At 33.7% G+C, this 20,543-nt stretch overlaps 1 protein-coding gene across 1 annotated transcript; it reads left to right on the top strand.

Annotated features, from left to right (window-relative positions):
• Nucleotides 1-1,889: 1,889 nt before the first annotated feature.
• Nucleotides 1,890-7,081, top strand: LOC120631162 (F-box/LRR-repeat protein 15). The gene is made up of 4 exons (XM_039900620.1): nucleotides 1,890-2,195; nucleotides 3,141-3,604; nucleotides 4,403-4,555; nucleotides 5,827-7,081. The coding sequence occupies exons 1-4, from the start codon at nucleotides 1,992-1,994 to the stop codon at nucleotides 5,912-5,914; spliced, it is 909 nt and encodes a 302-aa protein (XP_039756554.1). The 5' UTR covers nucleotides 1,890-1,991; the 3' UTR covers nucleotides 5,915-7,081.
• Nucleotides 7,082-20,543: the final 13,462 nt, after the last annotated feature.

Here is a 20,543-nt window from a genome sequence, read left to right as displayed (position 1 = left end):
CCGCGGTATTGTTACAAACCGTAAAAGGTACTTCTACGTACGTGTACGTACTATACTGATATTAAAAAAGCGGACAAAGGAAGCGGGAAACGTGTTAGAAATGTTATGAATATAAATCATTAAAAACTTCAAATGAAGTCTTAAATTATGTCAGAATCCAAGGTAGGTGTAGGTTGTTCTAATCTTAAAAAACAGACTCGTGTAATATCAGCCGTCTTTATTAAATTCATTGAAGAACCGAAAACAGTATAAGTGCGTAACGTTATATAAATACGTTACACCCAGTTATACTTGGATTTTTGTTAAATATTGCATTATAAATGTAACATTATGTATTGTGCTGAGTGAATTGAAATTGAAATTGACGGTTGACGCGAGCCGCGGCTGTGTCAAAACATAGGTAACATGGATTCATACACAACGAGTATAAATGACAACTGAAACTGTGACATGCTAAGTTATCAATTAATTTCGTTTTCGTTGTATTTAGGTTTTTTTTTTTTAAATAAGCTTTTAGTATTTTTTGAAGGTATGTATATTTTTGCACTCTTTAAGACGTGAGGTAGTTTATAATTGAGCACTTTCAAAAGTAATATTTCGTTTACCATAATTAGTTCTCGGTAGGCGTAGGATAATAATAAATGCGTATTTATTATTATCCTACGCCTATATAGGCGTAGGATAATGATGATAAAAGCAATAATATATTATTGCTTTTATCATCATCATCATCATCATCATCATACACCCACTGGGCTATCACCGCTTCATTGTTTCTATACTATATATTATTATCCTATATTGCTTCTATATTATAATTAATACTTCTACTCACACATCAAAGGGCACGGACCAATCCACACGACGAATGGCAAATTGGTTCTGTACGTTTTTTTTTTGATATCTCTGTCAACCGGTGAAATACAACTAGTAGAAAAAAAAATAAAAAAATATATAAAAATTTTAAAAAAAGAGTATGGTGTTGCAAGCGTTCTTCGTCGTGTTAGAGCGAAAAGTTCGGTGATGATAAAAAAACACCAACTATTCTTAACACCACTTTATTTTTAACAAATTCCGTTTGTTTTATTGGAATAAAAAGTAGCCTATGTTACTCTCCGTCCTTTAAACTAATTCCATATCAAAAATCATGCTAATTTTTTTGCTTAGTTAGGGCGTAAAGGAATGACAAAAAAATTATCACATTCGCATTTATAATATAAGTTATCTAGAAAGACTCCTACCTTTCTAGATACCTACAAACAAACTACAAATTGTACCTTCGAGTAATACGTTATACCTTAACCTATGTCAGTAGGCGACCATCTCATTAAACAAAAAATAGTCAATCATTACATGTTCCTCTCAGAGATTCGGAGATCTTACAAAGATTCTACAATAGCCAAATTTAAAAAAAAAGGCATAAGGCAAATTACATACATGATCATTACATAAAGTGGTGTTTATTCAACGATAATACAAGCGGTTCCATAATCAGTTTTAAGAGTCTCGCACTTCAATCTTTTTTGATGATCGCAAGTTCAAATCAAATGATACAAGCTACTTCAGAGTTAAGGGTTAAAACCTGGCTAAATACATTATGTGTGATCAACAAATGTCTGAAATTTCCCCTTTAAGCTGTTCGCAAACGCAATGAAAAGCCTGTTTTGAAAATCGAAGGAATGCTAAGCTATGGCTTAGCCTTAATTGTTTCAGCCTGTTTTATGCCGGAAAGGAAAGGAAAATATTAATATTTAATATTCGTAAGAAATGATCTCTGATCGATTCAAAGAAGAGTAAAGTCGAACGCAACCATTACAGTCGAAATTAAAATTAAATTTTTCCTGTCAATGTCAAATGACTAAATAAAAATGTCAGTTGGCAGATAAAAATGCGCTCTGTACTGTAGCTGTCATCAATAAAAACATAAAAAAGTAAACAAATAAATAATAACCATTGATTGTTTTACGAAACCATGCAAAAAGCTGAAGATTATGAAAAGGACAAGGAATATACACATCTTTGACCTTTACTGGGAAGACATATTGGTTTCGAAAATCATGCCGTACCTTTCTCTTGAAGAATGCTTCACCTTTCGCTGTGTTTCTCGAACATGCCTAGAAATTGTAAACATGTATTTGGCGAAGTTGAAATCCTTGAAAATGATGAACAAAGTGTTTACACCAACCACATTTGAAGTAAGTATATCTCTTAAGAAACTTCTTTTTTATGTCCTGTCGATATGAAGGCAAAGTCAAACTGTGAGAAGGGGTAAGAGGTCCCTCTCTAGTCGGGATATCTATCACTTTAAAATATAACTTTTTTTTATAGCGATAATTGACGGAAGCCGGTGCCGCCTGATGGTGAGTGAGATGGAAAGTCATCGCCAGAGTCATAAACAGAGCAACCTTTCAATTAACGCCGATTGATTGATTTGCAATGTGATTTTCCATAGCGGTGCCTTTTTTTTTTCTTTCTTAAGAAAGGTACCTCTAAACTCAAGCAGAAGTGTAAAACAGGTTCAAGTTCAAAAATTCAAGATGGTGGCAATATTGTATAAAAGTCGAATGCTGTATAATGTCTTTTGCTGCTACGTCAAGATACCTCCTAAAGAGTTTTTTAAAAAAGACTAAAAGATTTAAAATAGGAGATAAACCCTGCTCTCTGAATCCAAGACTGTGGGTTTGATTCCCAAAACAGGAAAAGGTTTCTGGAATGAAAATGAATGTTTTTCAGTGTCTGGGTGTTCATCTGTTTTTTATAAGTATTTATGTATATTATTCATAAAATTATTCATCATTCATCTTAGTACCCATAACACAAACTACAATTACTTTGAGGCTAGATGGCGATCTGTGTATTGTTGTAGAATATTTATTTAATAATTATAATTTAAGCCTAATTTGGGTGCCTGGGTGTCAGAATGGAGTGAATTAATGAATGAATAATTTATTTATTACTCCACATTACTTATGCAAGACATATTACTTGTACAATATAATGTTGCTATCGGCTATTTTTTACACAATATAATGTGGGGACTGGTTACTTCTACAATGTTTTTTAACTATTATTAATTTACCAGGCAGCTAGGTCAGCCCAAGCCTTTTAAAGAATGTTAATCGTTTTTTTTTATTTCATAGGTCCTCGTTTTAAACTGTACGAAGCTTAGACTGCTAAATTTTAGCGTATGTGATACCATCACCGATACAGAGATAATGAGCATACTAAGCCGGAATCCAGGACTAATCACTTTGAATCTAAACTACTGCCATACCCTGACTGCTAAATGTCTGCAACCTGCAATACTCTACTGTAACAATTTAAGAGTTTTAAAGCTGGCAAGATGCGCTTGGTTAACCACAGGTGCTATGGAAGCTCTGGCACTCCATCAAAGCAAGTTAGAAGAAGTGGATATCAGTTACTGTGTCAATATCTCGGAGGGATGTGTGCTGATCTTCATAAAGAAGTTCAGACAGTTGAAAACTTTTAACTTGGAAGGCAATCTGCAGATTACAGACAAATGCCTCTACACAATATCGAAGTATAGTAACTGTTTGAGGCTAATAAATGTGTCTTCCTGTGATATTACCGATAAAGGTGTCATGTAAGTAAATTTTTTTCCAAATTATTGTAGTAATCCAAGAATTTGCAACTTGGTTTTCTTTTATATATAGAAAGAAGAAATCAAAAAAATTTAAGCGGATGCCTTTATGAATTTTCCTTGTCAACCGACGACAAAAGGTTTTAAGTTTAAAGTAGAAAAGAGGCTATCTAATAACATTAAAAAAAATATTGCCAGAGGTACGATTTAAATCGAACAAAAGTTTCATAAAATAACAAATAATACGACCTTTAGTTTAATTTCATATATTTCATTTAAATACACGGAGGTGGATGCTCTTTTTCCCTGTTGCCATACTTTGGCAGGTGGACACCTTAATTTTATATCTCACCAGGTGATATAATTTTTGTCTCATGCTTATGCTAGCCTCCTGGACCACTTCGGATCGCTAGTATCGCATATTCTAACATTGCCAGTGTAAAGTAATACTGCCATTTAGAATGAAATGGTAAAAAAATCGTACCACCTCCAGCACGACTAGCATGGGCAGGAGACAATTAAGTCTCCGGGGAAAGGATAAAAAGCTTTATTAACTCTCAGAGCACTGGCTCACAAGTGGAAATAATATTAATAAACGGGGGTAAACTTCTCCTATTCCGTGTTCCCGTGCTTTAGAAGGTGGAATTTTTGTCTCTTGCCTGTGTAGCCATTTTTACTGCAGGGCGGTACAATTCAGCCTGCGGTACAATACTTTCGAATCTCACCTAAAAACCCATCTCATAATTTCAGCGTGAAAAACAAGTCCATTTGTATGCATAATTAAATCATTGAAATTTCTAGGGCCTTGGCGTTACATTGCCAAAGTCTAGAAGGTCTAGTGGTACGGAGATGTATGAAAGTCACCGAGACAAGTTTGCGGCTAATGAGAAACCGGGGAGTACGCTTCGTTAGAACAACGGCGCTGAGTCATATGCAGCCTGAACCACAGCTCTGGTAACTAAGATTTTCTCTAAAAAAGATCTCCTCCAAAAGACTAGTCTATAAAGTGGAACTTTATTATTAGAAGCAAAGTTGTCGTCATTTCGCTTAGTTATTACTGCCATTGCCAAAATATAAGCTGAGTATTTATTTAAATAATCGATATATTAGATCTAAATATAAGTTTATATTAAGATATCGCTGTCCATGTCAACGCTAATTAATCGATTTGAACAAAATTGGAAAAAAAAAAAACTACTGCTGAAAAATTGCAAGAAATCGGTAATTTTTAAATGGAAAAACGTGGTACGAAGTTCACTTAGTCAGATCTTTGTACTAGTATCTAAATATCGTCGGCTTAACTATCAAACCTAATTGTACCTGCTACCTTATCGTTCTATTGTATCTGTATCTCTGAACTTTCTCTGTGGTGTACAATAAAAGTGTATTCATTCATGCAATCACACATTTTAGGTATTCGGTTAAGAGTATTTTTCCACAAAAAGGAAAGTCTTGCATGATTGAAAGTAAACCCAAAAAAACTAAATTAATGAACACGAGTAGTTTTAACGTAAAATGCAAAATTTCTTATGTTAAAACAGCGCAAGGTGTTTGGTGTCATGACGGGCAGCGATCGCCACAAAGCGATAGTCTCCTTTTGTATCCTACATTTTTAAAATATTGTTCTCTTGTTGATGTTATAATTTTTTTTGTTGTGTATGGTTTTGCCGACGATATATAGATTGCTGCGTTTACACGTGCCAACAGTGGGCATTCTACTCCGTCAGAGGTATTACGTATCTCGCGACAGGCGTAAATCTTGCAATCACTGCTGTCAAACGTCACTTTTGTTTACTTATTGTATGGAAAAGTGATGTTTGACAGTGATTGCAAGATTTACACCTGTCACAAGCCTGTCTCGAGATACGTAATCGGAGCACGGATTTTAGTTTGGAAGGAGAAATTTTGGGGTTTCTGTGTGGCTGTATACTTAAGTATATGTACATTTTGATTACACAACACGATAAATGGGGCATTAAATTAAACCCTTTAAAGTGCCACAGATAAAGTATTATATATATTAGTTAGTCCTGTATCATCTTGTAGTCTAATCGACACTTTATTGGAATAGGTTCTAGGAAAGTAGGATAATACGAAGTTTTACATGACGCGTATTATATAAACAAATGGTTGACTCTAGGTATGTTCACGAATTAAACTTTGACGTTATTTAATAGTTATTAATTATATATGCCAAAGTATTTGTATTTGTTTGTTACCTATAGTTCGACTCAACGACTGCAACGATCTGTATCAAATATGTGTACACATACAGAAATAGCATCCGGGAAATATTCCCGCGGGATGCAATAATAAACACCTGTGCACGGCTTTAAAGAGATAACTGGCTTCCTCTAGAGCCAGCATGCACGCCGAGAGATAATTATGTCTACCATTTTCTCGAACTACTTCTATGTCATAAGTCGAGTAAATGTGTAGACATAATTAACTAGAACACGCCCTACTAGATCTACTACTAGACGAGCATAGGAGATCTTTTATCGCGAAAAAACTACGAAAGCAGACTGTCGCAGACAAAAGCTAGTATCTAGTAAATATGCAGTAAGTTATGTTGAGAATACTGTTTTAAGTTAATAACTTTATATTGTATAATGGAAAGTATGTGACGTCACACATACGGTTTACATAAATCTCATAACTAAGCTAAAGTTATTTATAAGCTTAGAAATAGTGCTAAACTCTGTCACCGGAAACATTAGTTCAGCGCTTCTTCTATAGATCTTACTACCCTCGCTTGAAAACAGTGTTATTATAATATTGTTCTTTTATTACAGAATTATAATCCTTATTTATAGGTTGTCAAAGAAACTGACTTTTTAAACTAATATTGTTTTAAGTGATGGTAGATCAGTTTAGTTTACAGTGACCTAAGTGTGAGATTTTCACGCTTGCAAACGTAAATTCAAAAATTTTGAATTTTACCGCAAAATGGACCTTATAGACACTGTAGTTGGAGTCGAAAATTCTTAAGTCTTGTTTTAAAAAATGTTCTGCCGAAAGTACCAGCTGAAGTATTGTTGGCAAATTTGAGTTATGAATTGATAGCTATAAGATCCATTTTACTTTAACATTTCCACTTTCCGATACTCAAAACGACTCTATAATTATTGTGAGCGAACAAATCTCGTACTAAGGCCACAGATTTGTGCACAAGGGCAATACAAAAAAAGCAGCTAAGACAAAAGGCTGTGCGATATTATGTTACAAATTTATTAATTAGAATTCCGCAGATGAAAATCCTGAATCCTGATAAATAAATAATAACTAAGTCGCTGTTTACTTATTTATTTGAAGTCGATTTATTTTTATGTAATGAGAAATAAATGGTTTCTTATTATTTATTTATTATTTTTTTGTGAGTAATTAATATGAACTATCAAGACAAGACCTACCTCTTACCTTGTTGGTTTATTAAAACGACCAAGATATCAGTAATAATATATGATTGTTTTAAGAAAAAAAAAAAAATATGTTTTTGCGTATGTTTCATAATTATTTGTTTTTATTTTATTTTAATATTTTATTGTTTAAAAATAAAATATCAAATAATTTAATTTCATAAGGCATTTTAATTAAGATAAGGTTGTTATTTAAATAATGATTAAGAATATAATATTTAAAAAAAAAACTAAATATTAATAAAGGTACGTTAACGGTTAATATTATTAAAAATAATGTTACTTTAAAAACGGATTAATATTCTAATTACATTTTAGCTAACAGTGATCGGACACGATTATTGTAACTGACGGGCTTCGGCTAAATATTGGAAATCTGGATGACTGACTGTTTTATTGATGTTTTAAATAGAAATATAGAAATTTCCAAAACTTGTAAATAAACGTAGGGTCTCTTAACCTTAAGATATTTTTAAAGTAGGATATTGGAAATAGATTTAATATTTTAATCAAAGTGTTTTTACCTACACTTAGAGGAAATATCTATTTTATAAATAGGTAGCCAGAATTTGAAGACGTTAGAGTTTATTAAGTGGTGAAGTTTGCATGGGTTTGGAGTTGGAGTTTATTAATAAGAAAACATTATTTCTGAAAGACAGACGTAAGTAAGATTCGAAGATTAGTGGCTAATCGGCCGCCATTTTGTAATTTTACAAATATGGGGCTGCAGTCTCATTAATATTTAATAGTTATCGTATACCTTTGTTCACAGAGTTAAGAACTAACAGAAACCGTGTACACGACTAGTATTGAAGAACCAAAAAACATCTTCACTTTAGTAGTGTTACTCGAACAAACGGTTAGGCAGTTCATACCATTCAGTCATTATTTCACCTCTAATGTTCTAAACGTTTTGCGAGAGAAACGTTGGGGAGACGACATTGAAGCTGTCGCAGGGCCCACTAAGACGTAACCAAGTAACTTTAATGCATATTTATTATTTTGTTTTTTTCTTTATTTTTTTGTAATTCGATGTTTAATATGTTACTTGGGATTAAATGGCTTATTTATTTATTTTTATTTCACGTTCTAAACGTTTTGCTTAGAATGGAAAAATAGGAAAAAGTTTATCAGCTACCACCAACATTCCGCGAGTTTGATGTGAGACGCGAGTGGAACGTTTCACACTGTTTTGGACACAATGCACTGCATGTAATAATGGCTGTATGAGGATTCTGGTTGTTCTTAATTCTGTACCTAGGTAATTACAATATGTTATAATATATGTAAGGTACCTAAGTTAATTAAGATACGATTGTTATCCAAATAATAATTAATAACATAATATTGCAAAAAGAATACTAAAAGTTAATCAAGTAGGTGAGTTGGTATTATTGAAAATAATGTTACTTCAAAAAATCTGATTTATAATAATGACCCAAATGTACTTTAGCTAATAGTGATCGGACAAGATTATTTTAACTCACGGCTAAATACTGATAAGTCCCTTAACTGGGTCACCTTAAAATAAAAACGCAACACAAACTGATTGTTTTATTTATGTTTTAAATCATTATCATCATATAAACCCTGCAGTGCACGGGTCTCCTCCCACAATGAGAAAGGGTTAAGGCCGTAGTCCACCATGCTGGTCCAGTGTGGATTGGTGGACTCCACACACCTTTGAGAACATTATGTAGAACTCACAAGCATACAGATTTCCTCACTATGTTTTCGTTCACTGTTGAAGCAATTGTATATTTTAATTACTTAAAACGCACATATCTTAGAAAAATAGAGGAGGTTCTTAGAGTGCTGGGATTCGAACTCGGTCCCCCAAAAGTAAAGTCAAGCGTCTACCCATTATCACCGCTTCTAACCACAAGTTATTTTAAATACAATCATAAATTAGTGACATCTGCATATCGTCTGCGAAAGGTGCAGAAGTCATTTGTGGGATTGAGTATACGCTTTTATAATATGATTCCTAAGGTAATTTTGGACCTACCAATGCATAAGTTTAAAGAATGTGTTAAAACACATTTATTACAGCGAGGTTATTATACAATTGATGAGTTTCTTAATGACAAGGTTGCTTGGAAGCATCCGGCTCCGCTTTCATCTCTCACAAGATAAATGAATGTTAAAATATAAAATGTAAATTTTTGATGTTGGAAAAGAGCAACTGCTGAGTTTCTTGCCGGCTTCTTCTCGGTAGAGTCTGCCTTCCAAACCGGTGGTAGAGTCACTACACACGGACAGACTTGACGTTTCAAAAGTGCTTGTATTAGGCCTACTTGAAATAAATGAATTTTGAATTTTTTTTTTTGACAAACATCGAAATTTCAAAAACTCGTACAACGTTTGATGTCTTAATGTTAAGATATTTTTAAATTAGGATATTGGAAATAGTCTTATAATTTTTATTAAAGTGTTTTACCTGCTAAAAAAAATCCAACATGCGACTCTTACAATCCTTGACCTGGGCGCTGTACTTCTAGAGGCTCATAATCAGTCTTATAGCGACTGTAGCGCCATCTAGTTTTTATGTGCATTATAAAATTGGAAATAGCCGTTGGAACGAAAATATTTTTGCATTTGAGAGAATACATAGATAAATCTTAGACGGCCGACTGGCGCAGTGGGCAGCGACCCTGCTTTCGGAGTCCAAGGCCGTGGGTTCGATTCCCACAACTGGAAAACATTTGTGTGGTGAACATGACTGTTTTCAGTGTCTGGGTGTTTATCTTTATATTATAAGTATTTATGTATATTATTCATAAAAATATTCAGCAGTCATCTTAGTGCCCATAACACAAGCTACGCTTACTTTGGGGCTAGATGGCGATCTGTGTATTGTTGTAGAATATTTATTTAATAATTATAATTTAAGCCTAATTTGGGTGCCTGGGTGTCAGAATGGAGTGAATTAATGAATGAACTTGCCACTTTTTTTATTTAGGTTGTCCCTATTAAAATAAATAGGTTTATTCATTTCATTCGTTTCATTTCATTTATTCAGAATATTGGTTATTAAAATAAATAGGTTTATTCATTTCATTCGTTTCATTTTATTTATTCAGAATATTGGTTATTAAAATAAATAGGTTTATTCATTTCATTTCATTTATTCAGAATATTGGTAAGGGTACATAATTACATGGTGCCACGATAACTGTTGCAGTAGTATAAACTGTGTCGCAACAATTAACGCCCACCTCCAACAACAAATGTATAGTACCAATAAAAAAAACGTAGAACATAGTAAATGCCAATAAAAAAAGAAAATAAGAGTCAATTTTTGATTCATAATAACACTGTAGTATTATTAGTAGAACAACTTTCTGTGACAGAGCTCGTCCGGGGAAGTACTACCGCCATTTTTTTACTCCACTACTACTTTTTACTACAGTAAAAAAATTGCCCTTGATTGCAATATCACCTGGTGGTAAGTGATGATGCAGTCTAAGATGGTAGCGGGCTAACCTGTTTGGAAGTACGGTAGTCACCCCTAATCGGTTTCCAAGCGACATCACATCGGAACACTAAATCGCTTAGCGGCACGTCTTTGTCGGTAGGGTGGTAACTAGCCACAGCCAGTGGCGTGCACAGGGTTTTCGACCAGGGTATGCATAAAGAAGGAAAATGGAAAAATCCTTCCCCTTTATGAGTAATACAAAATTTTTAGGGTATGCAGTGCTTCTGTGCATGTATGAAGTGCACGCCACTGGCCACAGCCAACGCCTCCCACCAGACAAACTACTTTCCAATCTCAGATCTCTACAGCAAGGAGTCCGCCGCCTTTACGCAGAAGTTGTATATCAGAGAAAAATCAGAAGTTATAAATTCCCAAATAGCATGCAATATGCATTGCATGCAGCGAGCCACCGTGAGCGGTGGCATCCTTATGTGGTTGATATTCCATCGACACGCACGAAACGTTTTTTATCCACGTTTCTGATACGCACCGCTAAGATGTGGAACGCCCTCCCGGCAACTGTGTTTCCTGCCACGTATAATTTGAGTACCTTCAAGGCTAGAGTGAATAGGCTTTTTCTAGGCGAGCGTGCTCCAACCTAGACCTCATCATTGCTTTCTAACGGGCATGAATGTCGTCAAGCACTGGCCTATCGTTAATACAATAAAAAAAAAACTGCTGTCAAGCGGCATTGTTGTGTAATAAGAAAGACGCTTTCACGTCAACTATCAGTCGTCTACGGATTGGACATGCTTGTACCCCAGTACATTTGACAAAAATAAGAGTTCGAGATCATTCTCTGTGTGAGTGTGGCCTGGACGAAGGATCAGTCTCACTTATCCTTTTTTCCTGCCCGAAATTGCCCTTTAATCTGTATGAATGAATGAATGAATGAATACACTTTTATTGTACACCAAAGAAAAAAAAGTAGTTACAAAGATATAAATACATAACAAGAGAGTACAATTTGGTGGCCTTATCGCTACATAGCGATTTCTTCCAGGCAACCAATGGCGTAAAAGGAAAAAACATAGAAAAGAGGTAGGTGATGCAATAAATAAGATTTAAAAATTATACAAATATATAAATACAAATAAAATATATATATATAAATATATTACATATAAATACAAATAAAATATATAACATAAATATCTATATAAATATATAACATCCTCAATTTGTATGAAATACATAAATAATTCAAATTACACACTTAAAATTATTCGCTTCAGCGATGTTCGGCTGACATACTGTATGATATACTTCCTTCTAAAATTCCTCGTCCCTTAAATGTCGAGTGTGTGTTAATGTCAGTGTATATAGTCGGTATGTTAAATATCTATGCAAATTTATTAAAATTAACAAATTAAAACTATGATTTTTATATTTTGGATATAAAATTTGAATTCTATTTTATCTTCAAATGATTGTTAAATTCATGCGTACTTAGTTCATTTCACTAACAACTACTATTGCAGGTCGAAGTTATGAAATAGACATTTCTTTTTCTTTACTGACCACTCTAGTTTGTGCCTTTTCCAAGCTACTTGACACTGGCAAAGTACATTGTGCTGTTTTGGCACTACGAAAAGCCATAAATCAAAAGAAGAAGAAGAAGAAGAAAGACGCAGTTGCCGGTGTGATTACAGGCTCATGAGGCACCTACGACTCAGATTGATGGACACAGGGTGCTACTTTGCAGAACGTATTCCTCGCATACCCTGCGAAGTATTGCTTTATTTATAGATGATGGATCTCCACTTACCATCAGGTGGTCCATACGCTTCGTCCGTCAGTGTATACTATAAAAAAAACACTGAGGTGTGATCTTTTTAACTTTAAGATGCTTTATAGTTTTTATAGGAGTATCTAAAGGATTTGAGGGTAATAGAGTTCAATAAAAAAAACGAGTTGGTAAGTAAATCACAATTTCACGAAAATGGCGTCTCATAATATAAATCGTGATAGTGGCGTAAGTAAGCACTCTTGTCTGCACGTTTTCATCTTAGCACTGTTTTTATGTTTTTTTTGTTTTTCGTTACACGCCTTTTTTATTTTGAATATAAATGTACTCGTGTAAATTGGGATAAATTATTATAAATTAAAATGTATAGGTATGTATTTTACATATACTCGTACTTAGGTTTTTGCTTTAACTTCCTAAAATTTATTGGCCACACCCTCACTCGTTTTTTTCGCACATCCGTCTTTAGCAAACCATTTTTTGGTTGTGCGATATAATGAATAAATAAATATTATACCTGGATAATCACAATATAAGGGTATTTTTTTTGTATTATTGCAGGTTATACAGAATTAAATAAAAAATACCAGAAAGCCCTCGGCCTTATTACATGTGTTGATTTATTATTCACAAATAGAATCTAGTATATCAGCCTATACTAAAAAGTCAATTTATTGTTAAATCCTATAGTTAACGTCGCACGATTAAGTGACTGTTGCTTTTGTAGGCAAGCTCAACTTTTTCAGTTGTTGGTGGTTGTGGTTCTTTTTTTTTTAAATAGACATCTTTTTGCATACAAAACATTGGTAATGAGAATTAAAAACAAGTAGACTTATTATGCCTACTTATTTCATATTAAGGGAATTAAAAAAAAATGTTAAAAAAGAACATTGGCGAAATCTATAATCCTAAAATGTAAGCGTCTAGAAAGAGCACTTATAATAAACATGATTTTTTAAAATTATTTTTCACTTATTCTTTAGTCTATTCGATTTTAAACACTTGTGCTTAAAAGTATTTATAATTAAATTCCCGGCTCTGGGTTTTGGTCTAGTCTTTTACACTATGAGGCATAACATTATTGCGAGAAATTTTGGGTTGTATCAAATAGAAGATTTTGACGTTATTTGTTACTTTTTAATATATAATATATATTTTTTTTCTAGTTCATAATTTTTTTTTCGTTTCTTAATATATTTTTTTCCCCTTAACTTTCAAATTACAACATACCATATAATCAAATAACATCTCTGATGCGAGTAAGTATTATTTAACTAAACAAACTTAACATTTGGTCTGACCCAGGAAGCGAACTAATTTCCTCGCATTCTAACTGAAAAGCAGAGTCTATAAATGTGGATGAATGAATGAATCCACTTTAAAGTAGTAAAAAAATGTAGTTACAGAGATATAAATACATATCAAGAGAGTACAATTTGGCGGCCTTATCGCTACGTCATAGCGATTTCTTCCAGGCAACCAATGGCGTAAAAGGAAAAAACATAGAAAATAGGTAGGTGGTGCAATAAATAAGATTGAAAATTATACAAATGTATAAATAATATATATATATATATATATATATAAATATTACATATAAATACAAATAAAATATAAACATACATGAAATTACCCACAATTTATGTAAACTACTAACTATCATATACACCATATATAAATATGTAAATATATAACATATAACATCCTCAATTTATATGAAATACAAAAATAATTAAAATTACACACTTAAAATGATCCTCTTCAGCAATTTTCGGCTGACAGAGACAAATAAAGATCCTTCACTAGTTTCTTGAAGGTCCCAATCGATTGTGCCTCACGGATATCTAACGGCAGGGCGGCATATTTTAATAGCCTGAACCGTAAATGATCCGTTGAAGAAGGAGGATTTGTGACCAGGCACCTTCAAGATTAACTTCCTCGTAGAACGAAGTTCGTCTGGGAGTCCTACAAATTGAAACCTCTCTTTCAGGTAAAGAGGAGTAGAAGGATGAAATAAAACACAGTACAGAATAGAAACAATGTGCAAATTCCGGCGAAGTCAAATCAACCTAAATTATTATTGAATTACCTATCAAGGTAACCACTTTAGACGAGACCGAAATTGAGAAATATGATCATATTTGCGCAAGCCAAATATGAAACGAATGCTGGAATTCTGGAGTCTCTCAAGTTTATTTAACTGATCTTTAGTTAAGTTAACATAGCTTGCGTCAGCGTAGTCAAGAATGGGAAGCAGTAGGGTCTGTGCGAGCATAATTTTGGTAGGTATAGGAAGTAAACACCGAAGGCGACGCAAAGAGCCAAGAGCTGCAAATGTCTCTGTGCTGATCTCATTAATATGGGACGTCCAACTTTAGTTCGTGGATTTTATTGTCATAAATAAAAAAAATACGGTTGTAAAATAAATCTAAATGAAAGCAATTACCTATACGGTAGCACTGAATCTGAACTGCTGAATTTCGTATATCCTTGGTGGTTGTCACTTTGAATTTTTTTTGGTTTATCTTTAAGCTCTGCCTCGCTTTTGTTGTTTTTGAAATTTCAATGGTTATTGTTTTCCATTTGTCCCGGCCGGCGAGGACTCTGATAACTGATATTTTAACCTGTGAACCGTCTTCCTAAGGACTCCGATATATTCACTAACTGTGTGACATTATGCTTTTCCCTTTTGTACTTTCATTCTTCCACATTGTTCGACTACATTTCGCAAAGAGGTCGTTTTGATCCTACCCGAATGCAGTGTATCAACTGTAACATATGCGTAAATACACTGCGGCGATATCCTGCTTTAGAACTAGATAAATATAATAATTTTGTGTTTGTACTGACTTGTGTTGTTATTTTAAAAGAAGAGTTGTTAATTTACAATGAGTTCAGAAATGAGTTTAGAAGAAGGCCCTTCTGCGCTTTTATATCTTTTGTTTGTTTATATATTATTTTATATATTATTGTCCTTCTTTATGATTATTTTGTTATTGTTTAGTCGCGAGGATTCAGTGACGACGAAGATAATGGGGCTGGCTGAAAACCAGTGCTGCGCTTTTTAGTATGCAGCTATACTGAGCCAGCTCCTTTGTCACACATTTTTTTTTTATTCTTTAACAATTTATGATACAAAAGTAACATTTTACACAAATGTGTGACGTGCGATTTTTCTTTCTTTCTTACTATGGTCATTTTTTCCGTCAAGCAGCATTACTGCGATGATCTGGAGGACGAGGATGCCAATGTTGTTATAGGCACGTTAGGCTTACCACCTATGCCTAAGGATAGCTACACAGGGTTACACATGCTTAGGATGTGTTCCATTCATCCGGGAGGTATACAACGGGTTCCCCGGGCGTCTAAAAAAGCCAACAAGAGGGGCTTGCCGTGGTTTTTAGTTTGGGTATACCCCCTTAGAGTGGGGAGTAACCACATAACCTCCGCCCTGCCCAAGGGTCGGAGGTAGCAATAAAGCCAAAAAAACAAGGAGGTTTTTTTCTTGCATGCATTGCAGTGTTATTCTGTTTTTAGCGGATGGTTTTCCACTTACCATAAGGTTGGCCATCTTTTAGTACCAGCCGAGTTTGGAAATTGGCAGAAATTGGCTCAGAGAGCACATAATACTGTCAGCTCTGTGCCTGACCTGCTATCCCATCAGACTATAAGACTGAGGAAAAGGTGAGTGCACCTGTTATACTACTTAAAAAAGCTTCGACCAACATCTTAAGTTTTTGCTTGGTTGTTGGGTCAAGGGTCAGATACAGAAACGGTGCCCTTGAAACGGTGCATATTGTGAAGACGTTCGTCACTCTGGAGACCTGACCGCCGATTGCTGGTTTTTTTTATAATTTCACTTGAAAATTTAAAAAAAAAGTAGATAAATAAATTAACAATAATAATATGATGATAATAATAAAGCTTTAGTTATTCCTTCTAAATTAACAAAAAACGTTTAAATCCTTACAAACTTGACTTGACTTGTTATTTCTTGGTTAAGATTTAAGATGGCGAAAGAAGTTATCACCATCCCCTTACAATTATGTGAACAAATGTGTATGAACGCTTCATAAGTGCCGGTGATAGGCCTACATGAATAAAGAATTTTTGATTTTTTTTTCCAAATACACAGGGAACTGTAGTGAATATGAGGACTTGTTTTAATTATTAACTACACCATGACATCAAAGTAACATGTACAATCTTATAACAAGGGACGGCCGATTGGCGCAGTGGGCATCGACTCTGCTTTCTGAGTCCAAGGCTGTGGGTTCGATTCCCACAACTGGAAAATGTTTGTGTGATGAACATGAATGTTTTTCAGTGTCTAGGTACAGTGCCCGATTAAGCAATCGCGGGGCCCGTAGCAAATTCACATTTACATTGACTGCTGCGCTAACATTAATAAATACGGTACATGAGTGCGGTAGGATTACACGCTAGGCGTGTTTCCAGTAATTTCTCATTTATTTATTGACTAACATGAAAACCCAACACTTGTGTTATTTGAAATGTAGCAATTTTTTTTTTTTGTTGGATAAAATAGAATAAAACTTTAATGAAGTCAACACAGTTTTTTTCTTTTCATAAATTTTCTCAAGAGCTTTAAATATAGTGGCCTTACATTTGGTAGGTACACTATTTTATTTTATAGTGTAACATCAAACCTTTACCCTATCTTCTTCTTCAACCGCGGTGTAAAGTCTTAGTCTTTGTCTTAAATATGGTAGAAGTTTCATTTAGGGTTTTTTAAATCAAAGGCATTGCAAATTATTTCACAAAATTATATTTTGTGTGATAACACCTGCTACAAGTCTTAATGTATATTAATATTTACAATATTTTATATTCTACACTTTAGTAACAAATAACATTCATAACCTTACAGGAGCAGATCTTACGAATAACTTACCGATCCGAGTTGCGTCCGCGGCCACGAAACCGCTCGGAGACAGACTTGAAACAATACCTAACTATCCTGCAACTAAGTGTTAATAACATTTGGCAATAAATTAACGAAGATAACACAAAAATAATCCTTACAGTCAAAGCGCATAAAAAAAGTTATAATCAATAAAATTTTATGCTACATGTTACAAACAAAATACAAAATATAAGTCACCCTTCCATATATTCACTAGTACACAAGATATTTAGTTCCAGTAAAAGACTGATTCGGATACATCACGTAAATGTTTCTAAAACAGCCCATAGATAACATTTCAAAGTAAGTTCTAATGAATTTAGATCCATACTAATATTATAAGTTTGAAACTGTGTTTGTTTGTCCTTACTCTAAGCCTGAATGTACATATTATGTGAAATAAATGTAATTTAAAAAAAATTGAATATTTAGTATACAACGAGTGGACCACGAGTTGCCCACGCGTCATTTACTTAAAGCAACAAAACTTTATGTCATATTATTATAAAGTTTACATTTCAGTGCTTTGAATTGAGATATTTTGATGTGCGAGGCCTTAAGATGTCAAATTAATGCGTTTAGAGATATCCTTTTTAACAGAGAAATGTAAAAAAGGACAGCAGAACTTAGATATTGAATCTAAAGATTTTGGTAATACATTAGACTATTCATTTTAGGTGTTATCGAACTAAGACTTCGAATATTTACATATTACAATGAAAAACCTAAATGTTTATCACACAATACTTTAACAAAATGATAGAATCAGATATCATAAAAATTTTATATCTGAAACTAGCATAACGTAAACATAATGTATATTAATGAATATGTGGTTTCTTTTAGGCCAGTACCTGTGTTTCTAGGAATCTAGCGGACCTCTTCTAATACTATCACTGCGATAAAATAAAAAATACAATGTTACTTTTCATTATACAAATATACTAAAAGTACGAATTCTATGTATACAGCCTTTAGTTAAGTAAAAGCATTACAAATTTACAATATCTTACATAGAAATTAAGTTACCATTTCATAGGAGTGGTCAAACACTACTAACAAGAACATTCCCATTCTTGCAGAGTATTTTGTTGCAACTAAATACAGGAGTTATGAAACATTGGTGGAAAAAATGTTATAAACTCCAAAGCTTGTCTCCAGTACTCTAACTATCAAGAACACCTAAGGTAAAAAGGCAAATACTCGGCTGATCCTTTGTAACTTATAATTTTTTTTTATGCCTCTACTAATCGCTGCATATACTATCATATGTCCCATCTTGCTCTACAGGTTTGGCCGCCTCCATTGAAATGATAACAGGATTTAAGCATACAATGGGACGAGAAAGAGGCACTTCTGAGAACAGATTAAATACGAAACTTATCCGAAATTATAATAACACACCTACTGTACAGACTATGTAAAATTAAAAGTACCCTTAGTAAGAGAGTATACATCTTGCAAGCATCAAAAATTTTCTTTACTAACAAACAAGGCAATGCTTCAGTAAGTATTGCAAAATCAAAGAAGATTCCTTTGCACACATTTTCCTTTCACCAATCATTTTCACTAGGCAACTGTTATAACCTAACTAGTCTATGGATCTTGCCATAAGGAGTTGTAATGTTGTTTTTTTATTATAATATTTATCATTTTTCGTAAGGTTTGAATGAATTTAAAAAAACCGAACCGAATTTATATTTTTTTCAAATAACGAGTCCTCTAAACTTTACGATCCGCCGAATCGGTGTCGTAACTTAAGAGAGCGCCTAACGTCGTAGACATCACATAAGAGTTCTTGAAATCTTTATTTTTATTTAGGAATCACCTAAGTCACTAAGGCGATTCCTAGGTATATTGAAAAAGGACATTAAATCTTCTTGTTTTATAGACAAAATTAGTTCCAACGTCTACAGCAAACGCATAATAAAATCCGCCCCAATTGTTACCATTGAGCATCATCAACCAACATTGATAACAAAGGTCCTACAGAACATGAGGGATATAGGACTTACAGAAAACGACGGAAAAACGGAAGAGTTATTGATATGCAGTTATTTTCTAGTGTTATAAACGTTTTATTAACAAACAGCATAGAAATTAACACAAGAACACTTATTATTTTTAGCTTGTTATTAGCTTCACTTGTATGTATGTTTGTACTCTCATATCACCATAGGTAGCTCGAAATGTATGACATTTCGATGTTTGAAACATTCAAAGCTTGCAAATTGCATGATCTCTTACTAGGGGTCCAATAATACGCGATATACATATACGAGCTTTCCGAATGATTTTTTACATCAAAACATTTGTGTTGTAAATAATTGCACTCTAATTCTGATACGCACAAACACTTAAATAGTTGTTTCTTTGGGAAATTAAAATAATTAATTAATATAATTTATCATGATTTAAGCACGCGCCTTCCAGATATCACTGGCGGGAAGATTTATCACAGTTCTTGCGCCGAGTGACCCCGGAGAGTTGTTTGCGCAACACACTGCGACACACGTACCAAGCTGCTTTAATGTGTAGACAAACAATGTGTTGCACAATCAACTCTCCGTTTTACAAATAAACGCAGTGTAAAAGGAAAATAACAATCTGTTTCAACCGAACAGCCATTATGGTAGGTTAAATTATTATTATTTTTACACACAAAAGCAAGCTTTGTATTTAGCTGTTTGTGTTTTGCAGTGTAAATTAGCTTCAATGCTAGTTGCAACAATTTAGCACTTTGTTCCCATGGAATTAAATTAAAAAGAAAAAGAACCAAAATTTATAACTTGTAAACTTAAGCTAGTTTCCTAAGAGCAGTGCCATAATATAGCAGTGATACAAAGGACGTAAAATCCGGCCGTCATAGTGGTGGCAAGGAGATATTTGCACCATAGAGACGGCGGACGAAAAACGCCACCGCTATTTGACGTTATTTTGTGCCTATAAAAATGGTTACTATATTACGTCCGATTCGAATACATAGAATAACCAACCACACTGACAGATCTGTTGAAATCAAATTATTAAAAAAAAAAAAAAAAAAAGTGCAGCTCTCCAACAAAACACCGTACACTTATTGCACTATTCAATTATGCTACGTTTTCCCTGACACAGTGTCCACTATTATACACAACAACATCTCTAAATACATTTTTATCAGCAATTTTGTACTTTATTCAGCTTCAAGACCGGATACCGTGTTTTCTCGAAAGAGAAAAAAATATCTACAATCACAGACATATAGGAAAAGATAGACAGAAACACAGATACCACAACATGTAAACAGGAAGGGACATATCAAACCGAACCGTTTTTAATCTTTTATATGCCATATCATCGCGGAATGCTGTATCACTTAGCAGTACGAC

Source organism: Pararge aegeria, chromosome 17 (genome assembly GCF_905163445.1).
Source record: "Pararge aegeria chromosome 17, ilParAegt1.1, whole genome shotgun sequence".
NCBI lineage: Eukaryota > Metazoa > Arthropoda > Insecta > Lepidoptera > Nymphalidae > Pararge > Pararge aegeria.
The sequence above is the reverse complement of the archived record's forward strand: the minus strand, read 5'-3'. Positions and strand labels throughout refer to the sequence as shown.

Excerpts from the sequence above, each read along its gene's own strand:
- LOC120631162 (XM_039900620.1), top strand. The coding sequence starts at position 1,992 with ATGAAAAGGACAAGGAATATACACATCTTTGACCTTTACTGGGAAGAC. Across the intron at positions 2,196-3,140 it reads TTACACCAACCACATTTGAA|GTCCTCGTTTTAAACTGTAC; the intron begins GTAAGTATATCT and ends TTTATTTCATAG. Across the intron at positions 4,556-5,826 it reads CAGCCTGAACCACAGCTCTG|TTCGACTCAACGACTGCAAC; the intron begins GTAACTAAGATT and ends TGTTACCTATAG.